At 43.3% G+C, this 21511-nt stretch overlaps 1 protein-coding gene across 1 annotated transcript in view; it reads left to right on the top strand.

The window, feature by feature from the left end:
- Window positions 1-21511, top strand: part of LOC147731455 (protein argonaute-3) — a 1378491-nt gene that overhangs the window by 665407 nt on the left and 691573 nt on the right. The window contains exon 8 of the mRNA XM_086956497.1: window positions 4048-4195. Within this exon, the coding sequence (XP_086812623.1) occupies window positions 4048-4195 (148 nt within the window). The remainder of the gene's footprint in view (window positions 1-4047; window positions 4196-21511) is intronic.

The following is a 21511-nucleotide window of genomic DNA, read 5'->3' as shown; positions in this document are numbered from 1 at the left end:
GGGCACATTTGACGATCTGATCCAAATCACTCCTTCCATGATAGTGGCTTTGGACGGGTGGGAATAACCTCACCAGTTATCTCAAGGGTTACCATTCCTATCCCAAGCTGCTCCTCTAGTAATCACAACGGATGCATCCCTAGAGGGATGGGAAGCTTTCCTCCAAGATTTGCAGGTCAGCTGAAGATGGCCATCTTCATACCGAGATCTTCATATCAATCTGCCAAGAATCCAAAACACATTGGTGCTTGTCAGAACAGACAATACCACGACAATGCACTACTTCAATAAAGAAGGAGGCACGTGGTCTCTCCTGCTCTCTCAAGAAGCCCAGCAGAGTACGTTCCAGGAAAACAGAACATCATAGCAGACACGTTGAGCAGACTGAAGACGACCTGACACGAGTGGGAATTGGATCAATGCACTATCGACAACGCCTTCTCCGAAAGGGGAAAGCCAAACATAGATCTGTTCTCAACACCAGACAACATAAAATGCTGGTACTTCAAAAGTTGACGTCACCATCAGAGTTCATGGGGGGAATGCCTTTTCAATAGCTTGGTCCTTCATATTTGCTTATGCCTTTCCCACCATTCCTCTCCTTCCACGAGTACTGAAGGAGTTGAAAACGGAACCCTGCAAGAATATTCTAATAGCACCGGCCTTGCCGCGCCAGCACTGGTACACAGAACTTCACCTACTTTCTCTTAAGCCTTCGATCCATCTCTGACCTTGTCCGTCCCTTTTATTAATGAACCAGGGGCAAGTATGCCATCCGAACCCCAGTTCTCTCAAATTGTCAGCCTGGATCCTGAGTTCCAGGAATTCCAGCACTTAAAGATCCCACAGGAGTGTAGACAACTGCTGGCTAGAGCAAGAGCAGACAGCACTAACCGGGCTTAATTTTAAATGGAAAAGGTTCTGCATGTGGAGCTCATCTTCAAAAGTCGATCCTCTCCACTCACCTCCAGAGGAAGTCTTGCCTTATCTACTCCTCCTGGCGCACTCTGGTTTAGCTCACGTTTATTTAAAGTGCACTACCTGCCATCTCTAGGTTCCGTAGAACAGCTAATGTTCTATCTCTGTGGTCCTGTAGACTGGTCAAGCAATTTCTTAAAGGTCTGTTCAGGATGTCCCCCCCCCCCCCCCCCCCCCCAGTAAGGGCACCTCCACCCACATGGCAGCTGAACACGGTGCTAAGTCAACTAATGAAGCATCCTTTTGAGCCGATTCACAAGACTTATATGAAGTTCCTATCCTGGAAGGTGACTCTCCTCCTAGCTCTCACTTCCGCAAGGAGGTTTGGTGAACTTCAGGCCTTTACTGCCCAAGAGCCTTTCTTACAATTCAAACTTGACAAAGTTATTCTACAAACAAACCCCAAGTTCATCCCCAAAGTTCCTTGGGACTTTCACCTTAATGACCCAATTGTTTTGAAATCATTCTTCCCAAACCCACAGACTGCAGCGGAGTGTGCTCTACAATCTCTAGATGTTAAAAGGTCCCGGAAATTTTAACTTGAACAGGAGGAAGTAATTTAGCAAAGTCGAACCAACTTTTTATAGCCTACAGTGCAACTTGGAAAGGTTTCCCTGTTACTAAATAGAGCATTTCCAGATGGATATCGAGTGCCATTGTTTTCTGTCATCAGCAAGCGGGCCACCCTCTGATGTCAAGAGTTTGTTCCCACTCTACTAGAGCAATATCCATGTCTACAGTTCTGTTTGCAGGAGTGTCCCTGCTGGACATTTGTAGAGCAGCGACTTGGAGAACGCCACACACATTCACCAAGCACTACCGCCTGGACGCTGAGAATAAGCGAGATGCGCAGTAGGACAAGCGGTTCTGAGACATCTTTTTCAATAAGGTGAGCCTTCTTTTACTCTGTTTCCTTGCCACCATCCTCGATTGTCTCACGTTTTCGATGGTATACATGTTTACTTTCTATGACTTTAATGGTGTTTCTTTATGAGTTTATTAAAGTATGCAGGCATTACTAATTTGAGTGCCTATCTGCAGTTACTATATGATGCGAAAATGTGTTTTCTCACTGCTAGCTACTCTGATTCAAGCATGTGAATCTATGAAAGTTCCAATACTGGAGTAAGAAACAAGTTACTTTCCTGTAACTGTAGTTCTCCAGAATTGGAATCTTTCATAAATTCACATGTGACCCGCCCACCTCCCCTGGAGAAGGCTCAATTTGATATCTGTTTTTTCTATCTTTACGCACTTGTGCTTGAGAAAATGTGAGGGACTGGAGCTTTTCTCAGGAAGGTTTTGCAGGGTGGTGTCTACTGATTGGCTGGTTCTCAGTTTGTTCCTTTTTTATCAAGGACAGAGATATGTTACAAAAATCTTAAGTTAAATTCGATGTATAATAGGACATTACTTTTAATAATTCCGGGAGCTCCCATCTCGACGACAGGGAATGATTCAAGCATGTGAATCTATGAAATAGTACAATACTGGAGAACTACAGTTACAGTTAATTAACTTGTTTCTTACCCTGCACCACTCTACTCTACACCACTCTGCTGCACTCTGTGCCTGTGTACTCTATGCCACTCTACACTCCACTCTACTGCACTCTACGCCACAACCCTCTACTCTGCACCACTCTACTCTACGCCACTCTACTCTACTCTGTACTACAGCACTTTTCACCACTGTATGCCACTGTACTCTTTGCTAATGCACTCTACGACACTCTACTCTACGCCACCAAACTCTACAGCACTCTACTCTGCACCACTGCACTCTGTGCCATTGCCCTCTATGCCACTGCACTCTACGCTGTATCACTCTACTCTGTATCACTTCACTCTATGCCGCTGTACTCTGCCACTCCACCCTAAGCCACTCTAATCTACCCTACACCACTGAGCTCTATGCCACTGCCCTTTATGCCACTGCACTCTACCCTGCACCACTCCATATTATGCCAATTATGCCAATTCACTCTACTCTGAACCACTGTACTCTACAACACTGCACTTTACGCCACTCCGCTCTGTCACTCCACTCCACATTAGTCCACTGCACTCTTCTCTACTCTGCACAACTGCACTCTACAACACTCTACTCAAAACCACTGCCCTCTACGCTAATGCACTCTGCACCACTCTTTTAGAAACCACTGCACTCTACGCCACTCTACACTGCACCACTCTAGGCCACTGCACTCTACTACGCTTCACTCTAATCCTCACCACTGTGCTCTGTGCCACTGCACTGTATGGCACTCCACTGTACACCCCCCTACTCTGCACCTCTCTACTCTAAGCCAATGCACAGTATGCCAGTCTACTATATGCCACTGCACTCTACAACACTCCACTCTGCACCACTCCACTGCCCTGTATGTCACTGCACTCTACGCCACTGCAGTCGGTGCCTCCTGACTCAACGCCATATGACTCTACGCCAATACACTGTAAGCCAATACACTCTACTCTGTACCACTCAACTCTACGCAACTCCATTCTACGCCACTCTCACCTACTCTGCACCAGTGCATTCTACGCCACTGTAGTCTACGCCACTCAACTCTGTCACTGCACTCTACCCTACACCACTCCCTTTTTCACCCCTCACACCACTGCTCTCTATGCCAGTCTACTCTGCACCCCTGTACTCTATGCATATGCACTCTACGACACTCTACACCACTGCCCTCTACAACACTTTATTGTACACCACTGCACCCTCAGCCACTGAACTCTATGCCACTCTACTCTGCACAACTGCCTTCCATGCCAGTGCCCTCCACACCACTGCACTCTACCCTGAACCACTCTAAAGTACCCACTTTACTCTACTCTGCAACACTACACTCTATGCCAATGCACTCTACCCCAGTCAATTCTATGCCACTGCACTCTATGCCACATTCTGTATTTACTGATTTGGATTCTTAAAATCCTTGTTTATGTGCTAGTCCCCCATGCTCGTTTTTTGGGAAGTGGTGATGGGGTTTCAGTGCAGGGTGCTGAATGGTGTGAAATAGATTCCTGAAATCTGTTGTGACTGGTCTATTTTTTCCAGTTTCCCCTTACAGTTGGAAAACGGACAGACTGTGGAGCGAACTGTAGCACAGTATTTCAGGGAAAAGTACAACCTTCAATTGAAGTATCCGCACCTTCCCTGTCTGCAAGTGGGACAGGAGCAGAAGCACACCTACCTGCCTCTAGAGGTAAGTGTTCAACTGTTGATCTAATTCTATCTTTTATCGTGGACAGTTAATGGCCGTTGCAATAAGGAGTCTTGCCTCAGTGCTTAGCACAGTAGCATGGCACATTAATAATTTGTTTTTATTTGGGGGCTTTGCTTCAAGCCCAGACAAAATGGGCGGCTGAAGTGTGAGCTCAGGCAGCTGAAGGAGATTGTACTATTATTTTCTCTTCTTCTCGAAGCGGGATAACCAGGAAACCGTTTAAGGGTGAGTTTATTTGGAGGAAACCACCAACACAACTTCTTGTCTATGAAGCCCGGGCAAACCGTCTTTGTGTGGAATCTGGTGTCACCACATTCCGTGTTCCAGATTCCACCCAAAGCCAACCAGTATGTAACACATTCCCTCCTGTTAACAATGTAAAATTTACAATGACATTTACAATGTTCTTCACCTACTCTACCAATATATCTCTAACCAACTATATACATATACACAAATTATCCACAATTTATAATTACGTATGCAACTGTGAAAAATACTGAACACCAAATTATTTATTGTTCCATATGGTAGTCTTTGCACCGCAGCTCATTTCCTATCCTTCTCTGCATTTTGTCGCTTCTCCCTTGACAGCTGATTTCTTTCCGCCATTTAGTATTTTCTTTCTCACAACTTGATCTCACATCAGCATGTGGCCATAACCACAGCAGAACTCTCACAACTTTGCTCATGTTCCATACATTGCCGTCAGGTAATTCTACTTCTCCAGTATTAGGGTGTCTTTCATAGATTCACATGCCTGAATCATTCCCCGTCGTCGGAGTGGGAGTCCCACGGTACATAAAAAAGCAATAATATGCAATAATATCCTTGGAAAAACTTGTTAATAACCAACCAGGAAGTAAAGTAGCCCAAGCTACTAGAGTAAAAACTTCCACACTCATGACTATCCTAGTCCTTTTGTATAGACCAAACTGCAGCCAATCAGGCGACAGCACCCACTAGAATGTTCTACCCAGAGGCTCAGGCTCTCAGATTTTCTCGCACAGGAGTGAAGCTAAAAACTTCCTAGCCAAGAGCCTCTGAGGGGAGGTGGGCGGGTTGCATGTGAATCTATGAAAGACACCAATACTGGAGAACCACAGATTACAGGTAAGTAACTATTATTCTTCTCCAGTATTAGGGTGTCTGTCATAGATTCACATGCCTGAATCAGAATAGATAGCTGTACCAAAATAATGCTTGGAAGACGCCATTTGAAACATAGTTTGTACATAGCAAGTATATACATTTACATAATAAAATACCAACATCATATATGCATGAAAAAACTTGCAATCCCATGAGAATGCACCCAATATAGGCATGGAATAAGCATCTGGAAAGTAGTACAGAGGAGGAGGGAAAACAGAGGCTCATCTAATCTGAAAAGATTGCGTAGAACTGCTTGACCCACTGACGTATCAGCCTAGCTGGCAGCATCCAAACAATAATGCTTGATGAAAGTATGTCTGCTGGACCAAGTCGCTGCTCTGCAGATTTGCTAACGAGGAAGTCCAGCGAAAATAGCAGTCGAGGAAGAAACAGCTCTTGTAGAGTGAACTCTTGGAGTTGTCTGTAAAGGTCTTCCAGATTGTAGATGGCAAACGTCAATAGCTGCAGAAATCCATCTAGCTATGGTTTGTTTAGACACTGCTTGTCCTTGCCGTATCTTTCCATAGGCAACAGATAGTTGATCGGATTTGCGAATGTCAGAGGTCCTTTGTAAATAGAATTTTAAAACATCTTCTGATGTCAAGAGCATGTAATGCCCTCTCCGCAGGCGATTGCGGATTAGGAAAAAACATCTTTAAGATGACAGGTTCTCATCAACTCATCAATAGTCATAAGCACTGAATAGTTCCACCCATGTGCGGGACCCCGGAGCAATAGCCAATAATATGCATATATCTACATATATAAATATATATATATATATATATATATATATATATATATATATATATATATATATATATATATATATATATATATATATGTATATGTATATATATATATATATATATCCTGCAAATATCCAAGTATTGACTGCCTCCGCCAGATCGAGAGTTGCGTCGTCTCGGTAAGACTCCTTGGATTGAGTCCCTTACACTCCTTTGCACAAATGACCACGCCAAGTGAGATTCACGATTTCTTTATTGCCGCTGCCAAACGCGTTTCGACTACACAGTAGTCTTGATCACTGGTTGTGGTTAGAAAAGCGCGCGGCCATTTTAAAGAAAAAAAGTCTTTTCATCATCATGTACGTCAGTGACCACATGTCAACTGACAGGAAAGACAGACTTGATTTTACGATGTTTTACACATTTACTTCAACATGATTAACATACATTTGTTCAAAATGCATACACATTACGTTTGACTTCTTAACGTGGACAACCTTGTGATTATTATAAAATGTTTTTTGCGAGTTACTTGTAGATTATTTTAACACATTCGAAAACTTTATTGACAATGACGCGCGTTAACATGCTTGCGCTGTATTTGTGCATAAAATGAACACCTTGCCAACGCTTGTCACAAGTTCAATATTAGAAATTCGAAAAATATAGCCCATGTGGGCTTACCTAAATATCTATCGGATTTATACAGATGTTACCGATTTTCTTCTAGGTTAAAAATTACAAACTGTGTTTCTATCTCAACTCGTTTCAAAACATTGCAAAAAATAGAGCTCCAGTGAGCAAACACGCCGGTTGTACCATGCATAAAAGCAAATCAATATTTCCTTCAATTACCTCAATTCATGTTAGATGTCAAGTGTAAATACATTATACAATGTGCTGTCCACACAATAATCAACATGATCAAAATAAATTTCATATATATGAATTTAGCAGACACTACCCGTCAGACACCGAAATTATGAAAGGTGTCTATGCAAATTCTTCTTCGATGTTGAGACCGTTCGGTTGCTTGGTATTCAGCTTAATTATGTATATATATATATATATATATATATATATATATATATATATATATATATATATATATATAAATACACATAAATACCCATATATATATATATATATATATATATATATATATATATATATATATAATATACATATGCAGCCTGTAAAACACCAAACTAGGCTCAAAACTGCCATTATTGCATGTAAAACTTTTCACATTTGCTAAATAAAGACATATAAATCACATTATATGATAATGTACAGAAGAAACACTGCCCTGAGTTTCTTTGAAACACACAACCTTTATTTTGAAAGGTAAATAACAGGCAGGATCATAGAGGCAGATTTAGCCTAGATAGGCTGCATAGTAACACTGAAAAATTGGCACTGTGCCTTTAAGACCTCCATGAGCCTCCAGGCTCCCATCATGCACCACAGGAGACAGTTAGGTCAGTTCTTTTTTCCGGCTCCTTCTGTGAGGATCCTGGAGCATTGAGCTCTCCAGTTTGTGATATTTTATCACTTTCTTCTGGTATTTTTCAATTTTTTTCGTCTTTACTCGACGTCTTTAGTCATTGTTTGACTAGTTCAACAATTTGTTCCTGGTTTTTGCCTATTTTTCCAGTCATAATGCCAGCCTTATTTGTTAAGTGTCCGGCCTGTAGTAAAAAAATGGCCAAGACAGACCCTCATTCGGTCTGTGTTGCTTGTTTGCCATCTTCTCACAAGCCAGAACTCTGTTACCACTGCAGTAAGTTTTCTAACAGAACCCTCAGGGAGAGGGAGAAGAGCAGGCTGCAGTCCCTGTATGACAAGGGAACAGTGAGTGGAAGAGATTTTCACTCTAGGAAGACTTCTTCCCATCATAAAGAGCGCAAGGACAAAGGGGAGAAGAGAAAACATCGGTCTCCTTTTTCTTTTTTTTTTAAAGGTTTTTATTAAAGTTATTTGCAGCCTGAATATCAATTACAAAAAGGAAAATATAACTATACATTCACATTCTTAATATGTTAAAAAAAGAGAAAAAAAAGAGAAATTTTAGTTACACGAAAAACTGTCCCCAAATCTTTTCAAACTTTTTTGTCCCCCCAACTCGTTTTGCATACAATTGTTCACATTTCCTGACCCTTTTCATTTTGTCAAGCCATTCCTGCACCACTGGTACTTGTGGTGATCGCCAATTCTCCAGTAAAAGTGATCTAGCGACAGCCATTGCAATATAGACAAATTTAGCCAAATATTCTTGGAGTTGACAATCAAAATCAAAACCAAACAGTAATAGTTTAACGTTACAGACAATTGGAATAGCGTTGAAAAATTGAAGAAAATTAAAGATTGCGTCCCAAAAAGGCTTAATTTTAGAACAGTATGCCATAGTATGAGACCAGTTCGCTGGATCACATTGGAAACATCTAAAACAATTTGCAGACACATTATCATACATTTTGGCAATAATAGCAGGAGTGCGGTACAAGAGCCATTTGCTAAAAAATAACATTCTGCGCCAATTGGCGCCGCGTAATGTACCAAAATTGAACTTATTAATGGTTTTCTATGTATCGAGAGGAAGCACTATATTTTCCTGAGTATGCCATTTGCATGTTGCTTTATAACACAATTCCTCTTCCCGACTATGTGCCAAAATTTTTTTCCATTCCCCTGGCTTTTTTATTACCGTGTTTATAAAAAGGTTTTCAAACATTGGTGACGAGATACTGAGAAGACTCAAATGTAATGGAGTCAAAATGTTAAGAATCTTGATATAAGACCTTATTAATAAAAAATTGCTGGGAATCAGACGTTGCATGGCATCGAGCGTTAACCAAGACCCATTATTCACAAAATCAGCTAGAGTTCGAAACCCACCACGCTCCCAGTTCACGGTGATTGTAGATTCGATTTTGATTTTTAGAAAAGAAAAAGCACCAAATAGTGGAGTTGATAAATTAAAGAAAGGGAGGGAATATCTTTTAAGCATGGCATTACGTCGTTTGAAAAACCAGTTCAAGGTCTTATATCGGACAAATTTAGGGGATTTAGGTACGAGGAGAGCGGATGGGATCTGAATTTCAGAACATATTAACTCGAAAAAGAAGTTTTCAAAGGCATTTGTGCCTGAAGATAAATTCTTGAATCGGTCTAAGTAGTATACAAAATATGCATAATACTATTCTCTTAAATTAGGTAGTGAAAGACCGCCATATTCGGTTCTTTCATATAGAGTACGAATGTCAATACGAGGGTTTTTTTTTCTTCCAAATAAATGCGGAGAACATCGATTCCACCCTATTGAAAAAAGACCCAGGGAGAAAGATTGGAGTGGTGGAGAATAAGAAATTAAAAAGGGGAAGTATCAACATTTTAATCAATGCTATTCTTCCAAGAAGAGATAATGGTAGTGGTTCCCACCGTGCTAACATTAGACGTACCTTTTGAATCAACGGCACAAAATTAAGTATATATAAATCCTGGATTGTAGGGGAGAAAAAGATTCCCAAATATCTTTTAGGTTTTAGGTTAATACAGCCATATAGATCCGGATGTAAAACAGGGCCAAAATTTCTGTTTTTTTTTTGTTAATTCGGTAACCCCCTACAGCCTCAAATTCTGAAAAGATCTTAATGGCCTGTGTTTGTGATCAAAGATCCGGCTTGATTAGTAGCATGATGTCATCTGCATATAATTTGATCTTAGCCATAGAGGTGACCGGAGGAACAATCTGAACACAGTTCCTGATAGCTACGGCGAGTGGTTCAATAAAATAAGCAGATAGAACAGGAGACAAGGGGCACCCTTGTCTAGTTCCCCACTGAACTAAAATTGAGCCTGCTATTAGTTTATTGATAATATTAGCTGTTGCACCGGTATACAGATTTTGAATTAAGGTAATAATTTGTTGTGGAATGTTTCAAAATAATAAAAAGTGTGTCCCAAGCCACCAAATCAAAAGCTTTTTCAGCATCTAGTAATAAAACCAAAGCCTGCAATCCCCGTGACTCAAAGAAATCTAATGCCTCAATCAAAAAATGCGGATTGGTAAAAACCTGTCTGCCAACAATAAACCCATTTTGATCAGGATGAATTAAATCTGCCGAAATAGAATTAAAACGAAGTGACAATAATTTGGTGGCAATTTTATAATCTGAATTTAATAGTGTAATTGGACGGTATGAATTGGGGTCTTTAGAATCTCTCCCTAACAACCGTCTCTTCGTGAAAAGATGCGGGAACGTGCCCGCCTTCGAGCATATAATTTAATAGTAGCAGAAACAAATCAGCAAATGAATTAAAAAAAACTTTAAAAAACTCTGTAGAGAATCCGTCAGGACCACAGGCCTTGCCCAAAGGAAGGCCCATAACAATCAGATCAACTTCTGCACGAGAAAATGGGCGTCTCATATTTAGTTGGTCATCTAGGGATAGGCTTGGGAGTGCATGTCTTCCCAAAAAATTAAGCAATTCTTGATGATCAATGGAGTGCTGAGTACTATATATATTATGATAATGAGAAAGCATTATAGAGCTTATTTCAGCTTGGTTAGATGTCTCAATATGAGTGACTGAATTTTTTTGCAAATTAATCATATTGGAAGCAGCTTGAGCTTTAGCCTGCCATGCTGAAAATTTTCCCGTGAAGTTACTTTCTTCGTAAACTTTTTGAGATTGATTACGAAAAGCCTCTTCACTCTGTGAATAGTAATAGGCATTCAAGTCCCGTTTTGCCGCGTTAAGTTGTTCCTGGACATTAGGAGTTGGATTCAGATATTGTTGTATTGTTAAATCGTGAATTTTTTGTGAGAGAGAGTTCCTAATATTTTTTACAGTGCGCCATTCAGCTGCGTCTTTACTTATAATTATGCCCCGAATAAAAGCCTTCAGAGAATCCCAGATGATGTATAAGGGAAAACATCGATCTCCTACTATGTTGAGGGACAGATCTTCTTCCAAGGTACCTCTGTGCTCAAAATCGGCATCCAAATCACCGTCGAGGCGTCCGTCGACGTCGAAGCATCCCTCGCTGTCGAAGAAGATCTCGCCGTCGAAGCAAGATGAGAAAAGACAGAGGATGAGGTCTCCTGCGCGTAGGCGGTCCAGGTCTGGCTCGCCTTTGACGACAAGAGGTCGGGACTCGATGTCGTCTCATCGACGTCGACGGTCGCCGCCGAGAGGCTCGGATTCAAGGTCGCCGTCGAGAGGTGGCATGACGTCGGCGTCGAACCGGCCAACAGAGGTTTCGACGTCGAAGAGCCCCAGTCATTTGGCGTCAAGGCACACGACGCCGAGAAGACCATCGCCGTCGACGCATAAGAGACCATCGCCGCCGAGGAAGTCGCCGCCGAGGAAGTCGCCGCCGAGGAAGTCAACGCCGAGGAAGTCGACGCCGAGGAAGTTGCCGCCGAGGAGGTCGCCGCCGAGGAGGTCACCGTCGAGGAGGTCGCCGTCGAGGTCGCCGTCGACTTCTCCTGCAGCTAAGAGGCCTAGAACGGTGTCTAAAGACCGGTCTGACATTGCTACTGTGTCCTCTGGGAGTTCCTCTTCCTCCCCTAAGCTAAATGTTGTGCAGGTCTCTCCAGAGCCCTCGAGAGCACCTTCCCCTCTTCAGCCAACGACTAATATCTCGCCAAGATGGCTGGGAGGTATTAGGGAGTGGAAGATAAGGAGAATTAATCGGCCACGGTCTTCTTCCAGGTCACCCGTTCCTACAAGACCTGCATCAAGATCAAGATCGCCCCCAAGATAGGTGGTGCATTCTACAAGAAGACGTGAGCGTACTCCTCCAAGAAAGTCTCCATCAGTAAGGAGGCGGCCTTCACCTTCTCCTCGATCATCACGTCGTCACTCTTCGAGGAGGCGCAGCCCTAGATCTTCGACAAAGTCTACACATTTGAAGAGGGACTATTCTCCGACACTGTCATCAACTCCTCCGAGTAGGATATCACGATTGATGATGTGATTACCTTTAATGAAGTTCTCTGCCGTGGAGATGACAAACCTAATATCAAAATGCCGGTCTCTACCACCAAGACAATGGTAATTTTCGAAACTTTACATCAAAAGCTATCTTCAAGGCCTTTACTTCCTCTGGTACCAGGTCTGTTGGAGCCTGCGGAGCACAAGTTCTTAACTCCAGCGGCGTTGGGAGCGGTCCCTTCTCCGATCGCTAAGAAATATAAAGCTCCGGACAATGATCCGTTCTTTCTGAGGGCTGAGCCAAAACCTGATTCTGTGATTGTTTCAGCGGCACGTAAAAATCAAACAGGAGCAGCGTCATCTTCTGTGCCTCCTGATAAAGACAGTAAAGCTATGGATTCAGTAGGGAAGAGAATGTGTGCCACTTCTGCTTCCTACATGAAAGTCGCCAGCGCCTCCGCTTTGCTGGGTCGCTATGACCGCGCGCTATGGGACTCCATGTCTTGTTTCGCAGAAAAACTTCCTAAAGAAGAAAAACACGATTTTCTTGAGATCTTACACGAAGGTGGTCTAGTGGCTAACCAGGTGATTAGTGCAGCCGTTGATGCTTCTGATCTATCTACGCATGGTTACGCACATGGACTCTGCGCTAGGCGCTCAGCTTGGTTGATGCTCATGGGTCTTAAACCTGAAGCACAACACCGGATACTTAATCTGCCTTTTAACAGAACATCGCTTTTCGGATCTCATGCTGGCGATGAGATGTCGCGAATGAAGACGGAACTCAATACAGTGAAATGAAATGAAAGGAAATGAATGAAGCTTATATAGCGCATGACTTACCCTGGGGCATCTCCGCGCTTGCTTAGGGAACCCGTCCTGGTATTCCCCTGTGAGATAACCCTGGCAGGGTATCCACAAGGTGAAAGCCAGGCATCCCACCACGAGGGGCCGGTGTGGAGATTAAGCAAGCTATTGCCCAGAGTCGCAGAGTGTGAACCCGTGAGTCGAGAAGGCACTGGAGCGAGAATTAACGAGTCCGTGGAATTTTTGAGCCCAGGGCCCCCCGAGGCGGGGAATTGAACCCTGGTCCAGGGCCGAACTCAAGCTCCAGGTCTGCCGCCTCTAACCCCTGAGCCACACTTCTCCACATAAGGCTGTTGGTCTTGAAAAACGAAAGGACTTTAAGAAAAAATACCGTCCTTACAATCGGAGACAGAACCAGCAGAGATTTCAAACCCCTCAATGGTCGTCACAGCAAAATCAAGGAAGATCTCAGTTCTCCCAGCATCGCCCTGGTAGAGGAAGAGGTGGCATCTCCAGACAGTCTGCACCTGCAAACAAGCAGCAACAACAAAAACAGTGAGTCTTTGCTACCCCTGGGCCCGTTACCCACTCCGGTGGGGGGAAGTGTTCGTTTTTGTCTGGAAGAGTGGACAAACATCACAATAGACAAATGGGTTCTGACTATTGTAAGGAATGGATATACCATCAGATTCAAGTCCCCTCCACCTTCCGTTCCTCCTCAAAAGACTGTGATCCATCGTAGTCATCTTTTGAGACAAGAGGTGTCTGCTGTACTCCTAAAGAATGCCATCGAGGAGGTTCCAAGAAACCAGCATCAACAAGGCATTTACTCCCGATATTTTCTAGTTCCAAAGAAAGGTCCAAACAAGGAGTTCAGGCCCATACTAGATCTCAGACGTCTCAACAAGTTCATTCGGCGAGAAAAGTTCAGAATGCTGGCGTTACATCAAATAATTCCACTTCTGCATCAAGGGGACTGGATGTGTTCCATAGATCTTCAAGATGCTTATTTTCACATCCCCATCGCCCCAAAGCATTGGAAATTTCTAAGGTTTTGCATCCAAACAAGCCACTTCCAATTCACATTCCTGCCCTTCGGGCTAAAGTCAGCTCCTCGCACTTTTTCAAAGTGCATGGTAGTAGTAGCGGCTTTCCTGAGGAAGAGACACATTTTCGTCTATCCTTACCTAGACGATTGGCTTCTAAAGAGTGCCTCTCCGATTCTGCTACAGCAACATCTCACGTTCTGCATACACCAGCTGCGGAGACTCGGCCTGCACGTGAACTTCAAAAAATCTATCCACAATCCAACGCAGAGGATACATTACCTGGGCGCACTTCTGGATTCAAAGGACGCAAAAGCGTATCCTTCGGAGGAGAGACTATCCTCCATTCTCCTCAAGTGTCAGACTTTACTGAAGACTCCTCGACCCACTGCCAGGCAGATCTCGTCTCTTCTAGGGTTGATGGCGTCTTGTATTTTCCTCGTTCCAAACGCCAGGCTGCACATGAGACCTCTGCAGCAGTCCCTGGAGAACCAGTGGGCCCAGTTTTCCAATCGTTGGGAGGACAAACTGTCACTACCCCTGTCAGTACAAATCTCCATCCGGTGGTGAATGCAGCAGAGTCATCTGGTAGTAGGAGTTCCTTTCCAAGAGGACATGCTCAGACAATCGCTGGTGACAGATGCGTCCCTTCTGGGATGGGGCGCTCATATGGGGTCTCTTCAAATTCAAGGAGTGTGGTCAGAAAAAGAAAGGCTGTATCATATAAACATGCTGGAACTCAGAGCTGTCCCCCTAGCTCTCAAAGCTTTCTTTCCTGCGATCAAAACATCCTCCCTGCTTGTTCAAACGGACAACACAAAAACGATGTACTATCTGAACAAGCAGGGCGGAACGAGATCCAGACCTCTGTCGCTGGAAGCGCAAGCAATCTGGAAGTGGCTTCTGGCTCGAGACATGAAAATATTGGCGGTCCATCTGCCGGGTGTCCTTAACCTCCAAGCAGACGACTTGAGCAGGCACTTCGCAGAAGCACACGACTGGGTCTTAAAAGAAGAAGTGGTAAGAGACATCTTCCAGGCCTGGGGGACTCCAGAAATCGATCTCTTTGCGGACCCCGAAAACGCAAAATGCCACGCCTTCTCGTCCAGATACCCACAACGAGGGCACAAGGGATATGCGCTGTGGATAGACTGGTCAGAGACATTACTCTATGCTTTTCCACCGATTCCACTCATTCCCTTGGTGATCAAGAAGTTGTACAAGTCCAAGACAGACATGATCCTGGTGGCTCCAGATTGGCCTCGCCAATGGTGGTACCCGGATCTCCTGTACCTGTTCAAAGTACCGCACAGGAGGCTGCCTTGCCATCCGGATCTGCTGACCAGAGCGAACGGCAGGGTGTTCCATCCCAACCTACCGTCCCTGAAGCTAGCAGTGTGGCTCCTGAGTTCATCCAATACGGACATTTAGGTCTCTCGCAGGATTGTATGCACATTTTAAGAGAGGCGAGAAGAGCTTCTACAAGAAAGCCGTACGCTTTCAAGTGGAAGCGGTTTTTCATGTGGTGCACTGCTGAAGGTCATGACCCTATTCGAGGTCAAGAACAGGTACTGTTACCATACTTACTTTCTTTGGCCAAAGCAGGTTTACAGTATTCTTCTATAAAGGTCCATCTGGCAGCAATAACCGCATATCGAAAGTCCCCCTCTCAGGTTTCTTTCTTTCAAATGCCAGTTGTAAAGGATTTTCTGGAGGGTCTCAAGAAAGTTTATCCCCCGGTGAGATCTCCCTCTCCTTCTTGGGAGCTTAATGTGGTTTTGTCCAAATTGATGGGTCCTCTATTCGAACCTATTCATAAGGCGTCGCTTCAACATCTGTCGTGGAAGGTGGCCTTCCTAGGAGCTATCACTTCTGCACGCAGGGTGAGCGAGATTCAACCTTTGTGTTCTACAGAACCTTATCACGTTTTCCATGCAAATAGAAGGTGGTCTCGGATTTTAACATTAACCAGTCAGTTACACTGCCTACGTTCTTTGCTAACCCGAACACTCCAGCTGAGAAAGCTCTACACTCTTTGGATTTAAAAAGAGTTCTGAAATTTTATCTTGATAAGACCAAGAGTGTTCGAAAGTCTGATCATTTGTTTGTGAACTACGGCCCTCTGAATTCAGGCTTGCCTGCATCTAAGAGGTCCATTTTAGATGGATTGTGTCATGTATTATGTTATCTTATCAGTTGGCACGGAAGCAGCTCCCGGGCAAACCTAGAGTGCACTCCACTAGAGGAAAAGCTGCTACGATAGCAATGCTTAAAAATGTTCCAATGCATGAAATTTGTAAGGCAGCTACGTGGCGTTCGGTTCATAACTTTGCACGCCATTACTGCCTTGATTCTGATACTCAGGCGGATGCTTAGGTTGGTCAAGCATCCCTGAGGAATTTGTTTGGGTAATATTTATTAGTATACTGTTTAGAGGGACTGGTATTCGTCCGCAGGGTATGGGATGGGCTTGCTATTCTATTCAGTGCTTATGACTATTGATGAGTATCCCCTGGAAGAGAAGGATAAGTTACTTGCCTGTAATCCTAGTTCTCTTCCAGGGGTATACTCATCAAAGTCATGAGCAACCCACCCTCCTCCCCAGACGAATACCAGGACTGTCTATTTTATATGTTACCCATGCTGTTCTCACACTGTTATACGCCGTCCAAAAGAACTGACCTAACTGTCACCTGTGGTGCATGATAGGAGCCTGGAGGCTCATGGAGGTCTTAAAGGCACGGCGCCAATTTTTCAGTGTTACTATGCAGCCTATCTAGCAAAATCTGCCTCTATGATCCTGCCTGTTTTTTACCTTTGAAAATAAAGGTTGTGTGTTTCAAAGAAACCCAGGGCAGTGTTTCTTCTGTACATCATCATATAATGTGGAGAATCATCATTCATGTGGAGAAGTGTGGCTCACTGGTTAGAGCAGGCAGACCCTGAAGCAGAGGTCAGACCCGGGACCAGGGTTCGATTCCCGACGCGGCAGGGTGTTGAGCTCAAATGTCCACGGACTCGATAATTCTCGCTTCGGTGCCTGACCTAATCATGGGTTCACACTATGCAACTCTGGGCATTAAGCTTGCTTAATCTCCACAACGGCCCCCCTGCGGCGGGATGCCTGGCTTTCACCTTGGGGATGCTCTGTAGGGGCTATCTCACAGGGAAAAACCAGGACGGGTTCCCAAGGCAAGCGCGGAGATACCCCTTCGGGGGTCGATTCTGGCGCTATATAAGAAATGCAATAATAATAAGAAATGCAATAATAATGTGATTTATATGTCTATTTAGCAAATGTAAAATGGTTTACATGCAATAATGGCAGTTTTGAGCCTAGTTTGGTGTCTTTCAGGCTGCATATGTATATGTATATGCATATTATCTATATATATATATATGGGTATTTATATGTATTTATATACATGTATATATATATATGTAGATATGTGCATATTATTGGCTATTGCTCCGGGGTCCCGCACTTGGACGGGACTATTCAGTGCTTATGACTTTGATGAGTATACCACTGGAAGAGAACTAGGATTACAGGTAAGTAACTTATCCTTACTCACACCCAATCATCCACCGTCAAAGGCTGCTGCTGCCCTTTTTTCATGTTATTGATCACATCTTGTTTTACTTCCGTTGACCCTTTAAGCTTCACTTTGTCAAATAACTCCATCATCCACATCGGATTGAAATTGTACGCACATTTTCTTCCTCTCATTTTTTCAAAAGGTGATATGTCTCTATCAATCCTAGGTGTATTTCTGTAACTCCATAATAATTCTTTAATGGCTTGCTGACAATTCTTTCCATTGACAATGGCCAGTTGTAACCCTTCCTTTAACACTCTAATCCATCTTTCCACAATTCCATTACTCTGGGGATAATAAATGAATGTTCGCCTATGCTCTATGCCAAGACTCTCAGAAAACATCTTCATCTCACTATATGTGAACTGCACACCATCATCCGTTAGTAATGATTCAGGAAATCTTTCCCTCTCAAAAACTTCATTCAAGAATGTAATTGATATTCTTGTCGTAACCTGAGAGACTAACTTGACTTCTGGCCATTGAGACAATTGATCAATCAAAACTATGGCATACATGGGATTTTTGACAATACACATGGACCCTGCAATGTCTAGTAATATTCTCTGCCATACCAGAGACGACCTTGAAACTGGTGTTTTTTTCATATGTCACAGTTTTGGGGGATTTATCACTGATCGCACGTTCAGCACATGATCTAACATTCCTTTCAATACACATATCAACTGCAGGCCACCATAATTCACTCCTAACTCCTCTTTTCATACTGCTCATACCCGGATGACCTTCATGTGCCACATATATTATAGTCTGTCTAAGACTTTCTGGCACCAACAACTGCTCTCCCTGCTTTAAAATGTTGTCTTGTACCGACAATTGCTGTGCCACATACAAAAAAGGCAGTAGACATTTCTCCAAATCCTTCTTACTTGGCCAAGTTGATTTAAGATACCCTAATACCTTTTTCAAATCTTCATCACTAACACCTGTCATTCTCCATTGATTTTCTTTAATGCTACCCTTGGACACTTCACAAATTATTACCACTCTTTCCAAATCATTGTCCTCAATCCTCTCATCATTCACAGGCAATCTTAATAAACAGTCTGCCAAAATATGTTTTACACCCAGAATATACTCAAGTTTGAAATGAAAATCCTGTAATTTGTATTGTCACCTGGCAATTCTGGGTGTTGCTTTGCCACAACCCTTTGTTGTAAATAAATCTACCAAGATGTGATCTTTCCCTGAATACTGTTCCGTAGACAAACTTTTGAAAATATTCAATTCCCCACCAACACACTAGAGTTTCTTTCTCCAAAGTTGAGTATTTGTCCTCAGTGCCTTTTAGCGGTCTTGATGCAAAAGCAATTGTGACTAACTTCCCTTTATGATTTTGCATTAAAACTGCCCCAGTGCTAGCACGATAATTAATCTTAAAAGCCACAAATCTCCTGGTTCAGATGGACTGACGGCCCAATTCTATAAAGCCTATGAGGCCATAATAGTTCGGCATCTCATCACATTATTTAACTATATGGCTGATAATGGCTTGGTCACAGACTCTGAGTGAAGCCCTAATCTCTTTATTACCCAAACAATGTAAGGACTGGAGGCAATGTGGCTCCTACCATGCGACTGCCGTGCTCAATTTAGATGCCAAACTGTTTTAAAAAATGTTAGCGACTCGGCTCGACAACCTCCTACTAGACCTGATACATCCAGTCTAGATTTATAAAGGGCAGACAGACACACGTTAATATTTGACGAATAGTCCATCTGATTGAAAGTCTCCAGGAAATCTGTACCGGCAGTTCTTCTGGCATTAGATGCCGAGAAGGCATTCAATCGTGTGGACTGGCACTTCCTTTTCCAGTTCGGCTTCTGCTAAAAATTCCTGACCATGATTAAAGCCAATTATACGACTCCCATCTCGAAGGTACTAGTTAACGGGGTAAGTTCTGGAGGGTTCCAGCTTGGGAGGGGAACGAGGCAGGGGTGCCCCCTTCCCCCCTACTATTTACCCTAAACATAGAACCATTGGCAGCCAAGATACGTTAGCATCCAAAGATTTATGGTATTAGATTTGCAGAGGAGGAACACAGGATCTCTCTTTTTGCAGATGATATCCTGCTCTCCTTGGCTCAATCCTCTATCTCTCTGGTGGCTACTTTAGAGGAATTACAACTCTTTGAGGAAGTGGCGGATTTTCGCATTAATTTATCTAAAACGCATCTGCTTAATCTGACGGTACCTCTGGCTGAGGTGAAGGGTGTCACTGGATCGGCACCCTTTAAGTGGGCGACTCAAGGAATTACATACCTAGGCATTAAAATCACCTCCAAAATATCGGAACTATTTTGAGCCAACTACCCCCTCCCCCCGCCCCTTCTACTGTGGCAATTAAAAACAGTTCTAAGGAGGTGGGCACCCCTATATCTATCCTGGTTGGGGAGGATACACGCTATTAAAATGTCAGGTCTTCCTAAATTACTCTAAATGCTCCAAGGCCTCCTAATAGAAGTGGAACGTAGCTTCTTTTCGAGTCTACGCTCCATGATAACACAGGTCCTTTTGCAAGCAGGGAGGGCGTAACTTTACCATAGGGTGCTATGGCTATCCAAAGCCGTAGGGGGCTTGTGCGACCAGATTTTTTACTTATATTATAAAACAGCACAGCTGAGGGTAATCCCAGAGTTGTCAGCCAAAGAGTCAGACAAGCACTGGCTTCATATGGACAGAGCTATTATGGGGAAATTACTGATAGAGCGCGCAGGTCGCCCGACTCTTTATCTCACCAGATTTCACGCACTTGGGCCCATGACGTGTTTATGACAGTATTTTGTGAATCAGGCGAGTTTACACACCACCATCAGTAATTCTATGTGTTTTTCTTACCACTATTACATGAGTACCTGATTTACCACAGGCACATATTTTCCTGACGGATCAGGAGCTAGCAGTGGACAGGAGATAAAATAATCAAAATACTTTATACATTTAATAACACTTTTATACCTTTATAATGACCACAGACACCTGAAGGGTTTTAAAGATTTTATATAGTAAGTTTAATCAGAATGACATGAGTATAAAACTAATACAGATTAGAATATCAATAATCAGGATTATAACAATAATATAACTGTGAATGGGGGCAAGCACCATTGAGTGCAAATGGAAAACTACTGGGTAAGGGTAACAGGGAACATGCTATTTAGTTTCAGGCTTATACTAGGGTAGGTGAGTTTAAAACACATTAATCCGTGAATTTGCTAAAGTCCTACAAGTGATTCAAACTGATCTAACTGCTAATTCAAACCTAGATTCTAAACACAAGTGAAATTAGATCACACTAATTAAGTAAACGGTTTTAATAAAGTCCTACAGGTAGGGGGAAAAATGGAACCTAGCTAACAAAGAGTTTGCATATACGTCTATGGAGATGACAGAAAGAAATACCATGGGCAAGGATGCTTTATTAAATAGAGAAGAAGGAAGAAGAATAGATAGACTGACACCCACAATTATATTTACCTAGGACGGGAATGAGGACTAACCCTGGCCACGGGTCAGCTTTGGGAAAGGCGAGGACAAGGACCCTCAAGGAATTAGGATGCCAGTAGGCGAGCAGGTACAGCTCACGGACAATCAGGACAGGATACCCCTCAGGATTTGGGTCAGGACTGGGCTCACCAAAGGGCACGACCAACACCTGCAGCTTCGGATGCAACGCCTGTGCTACTCCCTCTCTGCACGAAATCCGCCAATAACCCCGATTGGGTTCTCGAATCTCCCAGCAAAGTGCTTCGCCAGCACTTAAGTCTATTTCCACCCCTTGGAGTTTGTGGAAAATTTCGGACTGAGTGCTCCGCAGCTCTCTGTATCAATCACCTATAGAGTTCGTAGGGTCGGTGACAGGTCAGCTACTCGGACAAGTCGGACAATTTCTCTAGCTAAAACTAGGCTAGTTATACCACTTTCGGGTCCCCAGACCACCCACAAATGTTGCAAGTGACAGGATCCCCAACTTAG

This window comes from Lissotriton vulgaris, chromosome 2_1 (assembly GCF_964263255.1).
Source record: "Lissotriton vulgaris chromosome 2_1, aLisVul1.2, whole genome shotgun sequence".
Classification (NCBI taxonomy): Eukaryota; Metazoa; Chordata; class Amphibia; order Caudata; family Salamandridae; genus Lissotriton; species Lissotriton vulgaris.
Note: the sequence above shows the minus strand (reverse complement) of the source record. Positions and strands in the feature narration are given on the sequence as shown.